This window comes from Phoxinus phoxinus, assembly GCF_949152265.1.
Source record: "Phoxinus phoxinus genome assembly, chromosome: 18".
NCBI classification, from domain to species: Eukaryota; Metazoa; Chordata; class Actinopteri; order Cypriniformes; family Leuciscidae; genus Phoxinus; species Phoxinus phoxinus.
This window is the reverse complement of record NC_136893.1, coordinates 2,506,059-2,514,953: the sequence shown is the minus strand read 5'-3', so window position 1 is coordinate 2,514,953 and position 8,895 is coordinate 2,506,059. Positions and strand designations below refer to the sequence as shown.

Here is an 8,895-nt window from a genome sequence, read left to right as displayed (position 1 = left end):
GGCCACCGGAGGAGTTTTGAGATCAATAGTCAAAAAAGACTTGACCCTCCCTTCGCCAGCAATAAATTTTTCTATGACCCTCCAAAATGATTGTGGAAAAAGGCATGACCCTCCCCGATCATTTATTGATTATTACTTCTGTACTGGTTTGCGCTTGGCAAAGATGTTCAGATATATCTATGCCTCTACACCAAACGTTCATTAAAAGACTCCTGCACACCCGCCTTTTTCAAACTGGCGCAGCGCTGACACGCGGTAGAAACTGCATGATTTGATTTGTTAAACATGAGGATTATCCGTCTGGCATGGCCGCTCACTCTAACATTAACCTAGATATTTGTTCGCTGTTCTTAGGCGCATAACCAAGTGTGTGTGCGGAGTGTGTAGCGCGCACTGCATGACATGGAGGCGCCGATGCGATCAACAGTGGAAACAACTTAAAATACTCTATTTATGGCCATACAGAAAAGAATAATGCATCAGTCGCAATACTTTTATTTGTGTAAACTCACAATAACAAGAAAACTTTTGCTTTCGTAAAATAAAATAAAACAATCAGGGTCTTTCATGGTCTCCGTGAACTGTAGCGCGTCAAAAAAAAAAAAAAAAAAAAAAACAGAAACATATCGTAGGCTATATAGCATACTAGCCTCAAATATATGAAAAAAATATCTATATAAAGCTTGATATGTCCACTTTTAAAAACGAAAAAAATCAAATCGAAAGCAAATATCATCTGATGTAATCCGTATGAAAGATGCATTTCTCTTAAAGGCGCACTTTACAGCGGAGATGTATGGAGACATGTTTGCAGCAGACACTGATTTAGAAAAAAATAGTTTATTAATAAACAATTAAAATGCATCGTTATTTTTAAATACATATTTGCCTGTTTTTGCGGCAAGATTATACATGCGCTTGAGCGCAGAATGGGCTATATCCCATGCAGTATTTAAGCAGAAATTAACGTGCGACTAGTCAAATATTTAGTAGTATATGGCAACAATACATTTACTATATTTGACATTATTTAATTAGTAAGTATCCAAAAGTATTTTGGAAACTATGATAGGCCTACATTTTTTCATGATTTTTTGATGAATAAAAAATTCAAAAGAAAAGCATTTATTTAAAAACGAAATATTTTGTAACATTACACATGTTTTAATGTCACCTTTGATAACTTTAATGCATCCTTACTGAAAAAAAATTCTGACTAGTCAAGTAAACCAACACATTTTTGAACGGCAGTGTACATTCAGTAGGTTATTATTTATTGCAATATAAACACTGTCAGATCAACAAGGTATCTCTTCATTTACCAGTCGAAGACGGAGCAACTTTCTGCTCTTATGTTTACTCCGTGCACTGTCAAGGTCTTCATATATTTATCGGTCTTTGCAGCAATTATTTTACCGCAAATACTGCATCGCACTGTTGGCATCGAGTCTGGAGAAATGTACCCACACTTTTGATCGACTTTTCCACATCTTTAAGGTAGCCTATTATGTGTGTGTCCTCGCGTCTCATATTAATATGTGCGCGGAGAGTTTGTGTGTGTCCTCCTCGCGTCTCATACAAGTATGCGCGTCGAGTTTGTGCGTGCGCGCGCGTCTCATATGAGTATGTGCGCGGTATCGAAATCTGGAACCGAACAACATGCCATTTTTCGATACTCGATAGTATCGAGGCAATTCGGTCGATACCTAAAAACTATCGAGACTCGGTACCCAGCCCTAAAGACCAGGTATAAATGCCCTCCGAAACGCATTTGAGACGGATTTGAATCCGATCGCTCAAACCACTTCAGGGGAGGTCTGGGCCACATTCCAGACAAAACTGAACAAGTGTAAATGCATCTGGTTGTTGAAACCACATATGTAAATTGTACTCCTCCCAAAAAATGCAATAAAATAAAAATAAATGTGAGAGCGTGTTATAGGCTGTCATGTTATAGCCAGATATGACGACGCTACTGCAACACGCACTGCAGATGAGCCAACGTGCAAACTATTTGAAGAATTGAAGATAGGATTTAAATCCGTTTTGCAAAAACGCATTTATGCGACCACACCAGATGTAAATGGAATCGTTTTGATAAATCAGATAGCTATCCGATCTGAGAAAACGCATGAAGTGGCCAGGTGTAAACAGCCCCAATGTAGCACGCGTTATTTGTGTTTGTTTTCAGACATGATAGCCTAACAGTTGTTTTATACTTGTCCTTATGCGATATCAAAATTTTTGATCGTGGATGATTTAATATCTCCACGATCTGCTTTTGAAGAAATGTGGTAGTATCGCTATCACACACACTACAGCGCACATTCTATCAGCTGCAGTTCTGGCGCCTCAGTCCCAAACTCGACGTAGGCTACATCGACGTAGGACACACTCACAGGACACTGCTTGTGATTCGCAATCACAAAAGTTTATTATTTGCTCGTGGTAAACATTTCATTGGCGTTCTGTTCTGACATGATGCACTTTTTCTGAGCGCGCGCGCACTGTTAAACAGCGCCAAACTGGACTTGATCTTTCGCGTCTGATTTTTGTTGGGTCAGACCCATCTGCTAGCTATGGGGGGACCGAGACTGAGAGAGCTACATGGAAAAATATGCACAAAACAAGCCACTTTGAAAGTTTGTTGTTTTCATGAATACAAAAGTTGGGTGACCCTCCCCCTAGACTAAAAAAAGTTGGATGACCCTCCCCTCAACAAAGAATAAAAAGGCATGACCCTCCCCTATTTTCCTCCGGTGGCCCATTCCATAAATACCGAACGGTCCCTAATCAAAGTTTGTTTCGGCTCTACAGCAGATCTAGAAGAAAATATTACTATATGATTTTGCAATGAAATGTGTGTTTGATCAGTTTGAGCAGGATGTCCTGGAAGCGTGTCTGTTCCTGATGGCGAGGGGTCGGGTCGCTATGACCGAATGGAGAGACCCGGTGATCGTGTCCAGGATGATTTCTGCTCTGGTGAGTCTCATTCACAAGACATGGACATCATGCATTCATAAACTGTCTAAACAACTGAGTAAAGTGATGGTTTAAACTAAGAGAACACTTATATCATAAATATACAGTACAGTTAAAACATATTCTCACCTAGGCTGCATTGATTTGATCAAAAATATAGTAAAAAATGTGTGAATATATAGTAAAGTGCAATTTATTCCTGTGATCAAAGCTGTATTTTCATCATCATTACTCCAGTCTTCAGTGTCACATGATCCTTCAGAAACTCTCTAATATGATGATTTGATGCTCAAGAAACAGTTATGATTATTATCAGTGTTGAAATGTTGTTCTGCTTCATATTTTTGAGGAAACAGTGATACATTTTATTTTTCAGGATTCTTTGATGAATATAAAGTTCAAAAGAACAGAATCTTTTGTAACATTATAAATGTCTTTCCTGTCACTTTTGATCAATTTAATGCGTCCTTGCTGAATGAAAGTATTTATATCTTTTTTTAAAAACATCACTGTTGATATTTGAAATCACCAAAACAAACACGCCCCTATCTTGATAGCTCCGCCCCCAAATTCACAAACTCTCTATCAAGCACAGACTCCTCCCCCCTCATGAGAGGACACGCCCCCCTTACTGCTGATTGGCTACAAGTTTGTTGTGGCGCTCAGTCCGATCCACTTTCAACAGTGTTTCTCAGAAACCTCTTTAATAAGATGCCGATTCCACACCTAAAAAGCACCCGTGTTGAAAGGTCTCCTCCTCTTCTCTGACAGGTGAACTCTAACGACGACCGAGGAGTGCTGACGGGTAATTGGTCGGACAGCTATGAAGGCGGGACGACTCCCACCGCCTGGAGCGGCAGCGGAGACATTCTCAAACAGTATTACAAGAGTTCAGGAAAACCCGTGAAGTTCGCCCAGTGCTGGGTCTACGCTGGAGTCACGGCCTCCGGTGCGTGCATAACCGCGGCTGTGTTTCTGTGGCATAAAACACGGGCACTTGCATAAAAACACCTGCTAAAAAACTGAATGTGATTGTTAACTGTCAAATGTGTTTATGCAAATCAGACGAGAATGATTGGCCAGCGCGTGATTGTTGTGATAACCGCCAGTCCTCAAGGGGGCGCTCTACATATAACAAACCTGGGAAAGTTTAAGAGAACTTCACCATTGTGTCGGCAGCCGTTCATAAAGTGTATAAATGTGTTTGTAATGCGCTTCTCTTTCTGTTTCTCTCTCAGTGTTGAGATGTCTCGGTATCCCGACTCGTTGTGTGACCAACTTCAGCTCCGCCCACGACACAGATCTATCCTTGACCACTGACATTTACATTGATGACAAGCTGGAATTAATTAAAGACAAGACCGATGATTCTGTCTGGTACGATAAAAACAACCATCCATCAATCAATGTCACATGTTCCTTTCATTACTGCCATTAATGTCATCAGTGTCATTTTATAATTACTGTATGTGTCATTTTTTTAAAGCATTTTTTAGATTATGTTTTTTAGATTTTCTTAAATAGAAGTGATCATTACTGACACTATCCATGAATATCAGACATTTCTGATTTTTGGAAAAGTCATGGGAAATCAGACATTTTCAGGGCCTATTTTATTCGACTACATCTGTGTAAATTGCCGAGTGCCAATGAGCTCTGTTCCTGTGTAGGAACTTCCACGTGTGGAACGAGTCGTGGATGACCCGGCCGGACCTGCCGGTAGGTTACGGTGGGTGGCAGGTGGTGGACGCGACCCCTCAGGAGCCCAGCCAGGGTTCGTACCGCTGCGGTCCCACGCCCGTCTCCGCCGTCCGCAACGGACAAGTCGACCTGAAATTCGACACGCCGTTCGTCTTTGCCGAGGTGAGCGCTTTGCCTTTTTTACCCTCATTTGCTGATCTGATGATTCATTTTGAGCACTGTATTAAATTTTATCTCTGAGTCAAAACATCTACTGAACTCGTTTAACTCTGTCTCAGGTGAACAGTGATAGGATCTACTGGCAGAAGAAACCCGATGGAAGTTTCAGTCAGGTCAGCGTGGAGAAGAACACCATCGGCCAGCGCATCAGTACCAAAGCTGTGGGATCGGAGGAGCGCATGGACATCACACACCTCTACAAATACCCAGAAGGTAACAAAACTAATGCATCTGTGTTCAAAACCTTCATGTAAAGCGTTTTTAGGAATCATAGACATATTTTTCTTTATTATCATGCATCTTTAATAGCAGTAAACTCTAAAATAATAACCCATTTCCATGCATATTTCATATTCATATATGGATAATTATGCATATTTAATTATTGTAATAATAATAATCTTAATTTCTATACAATAGCACATTTTATTCAAGAAATGCAGCTCAAAGTGCAAAGAGCAAGTAAAGAAATTCATTACTCATTACTGCTGTGATTTTCTGTTTGAAAATGTCTGATGAAGCTTTATTTCTTGTTAATTTAGCCACTGAATCAAATAAATACCTATGGTTGTGTTCGTTCTCTTTTAAGAGAGTTGAAAAGTAAGCAGATCTAGCAGTTTTTAAGGCCTTTCTGTATGCAATAGCACTATCCTTCCATGAAATGCGAAAAACCTCTAGTTCTGTTTTCTTCCAGCTGCTCTCCATTTTTTCGGGTGTGCTAGTTATACCACGGCGTTTAACTACTTTCCTTAATCTTCTAGTATTTGGAGCCGAGCTAATACTCCAACTCTTAAATAAAATGCAGCAACTCACACTCCTCATTCATTCTCTCCCTTTATCTTCCTGTCTCTCAGGATCGGAGGAGGAACGCATTGCTGTGGAAAGAGCCAGTCGCTTCGGCTCCAAGCCGACTCTGTACCCATCACCCACCGCCAACGACGTGAGCATTGAGATAGTCATGGAGGGGGCAGGACCTCGTATCGGTGGAGACGCCAAACTCTCCATCGTCCTGAAGAACAAGAGCTCAAAGCAGCGCACGGCCAGTATGCTGTACGAGGTGCTGGTCATGTACTACACTGGAGTGCTGAAAACCACCGTGAAGAAGGACCGGATTAATGTCGACCTCAAACCGCTAGAGAGTGAGTGGAGTTTGACTTTTAAATCTCCCTAAATTTAAGGTAAATTAATGCAACTTAAAGCTAGGGTAGGTAATGTTGGAGAGCTAGCCAGATTTGAAAGTGGCACCTCTTCTAAGCTCCGCCCCCTCCTGTCAGTGCTCCGTCCAAAGCTACACCCCCCCACAAACATGAACGCGCATCCACATTTGGAGTCAGCTGCAGGTCACAGGAAAGCCGAGTACTTCAGCACATTATGGGCATCAACTGTATCACGTAGCTAACAAAACACATATGCCACATCACCACAGTTGTCCCATTTATAAGCAATATATTAACGTCATTTTATCACAATTATAATGCAGAAACACTTGCGACTATGGCTGTGCAATATGTTCAAAATGTCATGTCCTAAAAGTCAGCTAAGCTGTATGTACCTACGACCTGTAACGCAACTGGCTTACACCGACAGAGAAGCTACTGTTAGCATTGGGCTAATACAAGATACAACAGTAACTACGTATCCTAACGTAACATATATCATGGAAATAACAAATCCCCCCGAAGCAAAACAAATAATTGCAGCCTTTTCTGTCTCAGACTTTCTTTTTTTAGCCTTTTTGTCAGGGCGAGTAGTTACAAGCAAAGCTGGTATTGGTAGTTTTGGCTGCATTTTTTCTGCCATTGTGCTGCAAACTCCTGCTTAGTTGGTCTAGTGAGCTAAATGTTTCCGGAAACGGTGACATGTGATTAGTGCACGCAGGGGTGCTCGGGCACGAGACATGAAGGCATCTGATTGGTTCTTTACATTCGCACCGAATGGCAGTGATTGGTCAGAGTTTTTACTGTCCTACAGCTGCTACAGAGGTCAGATTTTTTTCATTCCTTTTTCTGAACACATAATGTATTGACTACTATCAGAATGGAACGACGATTTCACCAAGTATAAAAAAAAATGTTTCTGAACAGGATTACCTACCCTGGCTTTAATGCAACCTTTAGCTAATCAAGATCCATAAATCTCAGGCCAATCGAAGTGATAAAGATGCTGTTCACGTACAGTTAGTCATTAACCAACTATGCTGGATTATTTACTGGATTATTTACACAAAAACTTTTCACAAAAACAAAAACACGCATAGCCTATTAACATTTTCACTACAAAATCCCAGTTTGTTCCTCACTTTTGATGTTGGATGAAATCCATGGAATTTGAGGAATATGAGGATATATATATATATATATATATATATATGAGGCATTTTATAAATATTTTATTTACTCTTTATAACACAGGCAGTCTACTCCAAAACTTCTGTGGAAAGTGACACTCAGTTGTTTTTATGGTTGTCATTAATGCCATGTTGTCTCCCTTCAGCCAAGACGATTCCCTGGACTCTGCTGTATAAGGAGTACATGAATCATCTGGTGGATCAGGGCGCTCTGATGCTCACGGTCACCGGACGGGTCAATCCGACCAAACAGATTCTGGCCACACAGTTCAACTTCAGACTGCGCACACCAGACCTCATTATCACTGTAAGCCAATGAGACTCGTCGTTATTTGTCACGTGTAAAAAGCACAACATGTTTTTATGTTTAGTGATGTTGTATTTTGGTTGCAGTTACATTATGTTACTGTAAAGTGTCATTATAGTAGTGCATTATATTCTGACTTGTTCACTATATTCCAAGACTTCTGAAGTCATATAATGCTTAAAGAAAAGGAACAGACTCAACATTTATTCTCTCTATCTTAGATCTAAAAACTCATTCTCTATTTTGTGTGTGTGTTCAGTCACGTCACGTGTGAGAAGCTGGTGAAGCACATCTAAAGGCACCATATTTGAATTGTACACAAGTGCGAATGAGATTTGAGAGTTGCAGGGGAGAGAAAATAAATTTGTATAGTTATGCTCAGTTAAAAACAGCGTAAAAAGTGGTTTTAGAACGAAAATGATTTGCATGTCTTGTGTCCGTAATTTCTGTCCATTTATAAAAGTGTTTCACCTTTGCTTTTACTTGAATACAAACACTACAGGCGAATTCAGATCATCACAAAAATAATCTCTACATCTGTTTGTGTTTGTGTGTTTCAGCCTCTAGGGGACGCTGTGGTGGGTAAAGAGTTGACGGTCAAGATCACGTTCCAGAACCCGCTGTCACATGTGTTGAGGAACGTTTTGTTCCATATAGAGGGATTGGGAATGCAGAGCGTCAGAAAGGTCCCGAATGGGTGAGTGTTTAACAGCAGTTTAATTTCAGCTGTGACGTGTTCACACTGTAGATATGCTTCAAAACATTAAATATGATATTTAAAGAGTGAAAAGCTTCCAGAGAGTTGATATTGTCTTTGTGTCTGTCAGTGATGTGGAGAAGCTTGCGACGGTTACACTGATGGAGAAGTTTGTTCCCACCGTCTCCGGCTCTCAGAAGCTCCTGGCATCGATGGACTGCCGTCAGCTCACTCAGGTGCACGGATTCGCTGATATTGTGGTCAAAGCAAAGTGAAAAACACTGTCATTGTGAAGCCTTCTAATGCTCTCTGTAAAGCCTTCTAATGCTCTCGCTTCTCTTGAAGAATATGTACTAGATTTAAGGGTCATCTGCATTGAATAATAATTCAGTATTTTCATTCACATTAATGTATTTCAACAATAAAGATCCTCCATGTTTTAATTATATCCTGTCTGTCTGTTGTAATGTTTATATGAGCAGATATTCATTGTTCTCCAATGTGTATTTGAATAATAATTAGCAAGCTGTTTAGATTATACTCGACATCAGTTATAGAATTGAACACTTGTCTTTATTCAGATGATGCAGTTATTACAATATAAATCAAGAACCTCAATATTTCACAATTCAATATTTACAG

The 8,895-nt window shown here is 40.2% G+C and overlaps 1 protein-coding gene across 4 annotated transcripts in view; it reads left to right on the top strand.

Annotated features, from left to right (window-relative positions):
* tgm1l4 (transglutaminase 1 like 4) overlaps positions 1–8,536 on the top strand; it is a 15,878-nt gene extending 7,342 nt beyond the window's left edge. For all 4 annotated transcript variants that reach the window (XM_079589563.1, XM_079589562.1, XM_079589564.1 and 1 more), the window contains 9 exons: positions 2,875–2,982; positions 3,754–3,931; positions 4,221–4,359; positions 4,653–4,845; positions 4,962–5,115; positions 5,757–6,041; positions 7,396–7,556; positions 8,117–8,253; positions 8,384–8,536. In XM_079589563.1, the coding sequence (XP_079445689.1) occupies positions 2,875–2,982; positions 3,754–3,931; positions 4,221–4,359; positions 4,653–4,845; positions 4,962–5,115; positions 5,757–6,041; positions 7,396–7,556; positions 8,117–8,253; positions 8,384–8,528 (1,500 nt within the window). In that variant the 3' untranslated portion in view covers positions 8,529–8,536. The remainder of the gene's footprint in view (positions 1–2,874; positions 2,983–3,753; positions 3,932–4,220; positions 4,360–4,652; positions 4,846–4,961; positions 5,116–5,756; positions 6,042–7,395; positions 7,557–8,116; positions 8,254–8,383) is intronic.
* The last annotated feature ends 359 nt before the right edge of the window (positions 8,537–8,895 follow it).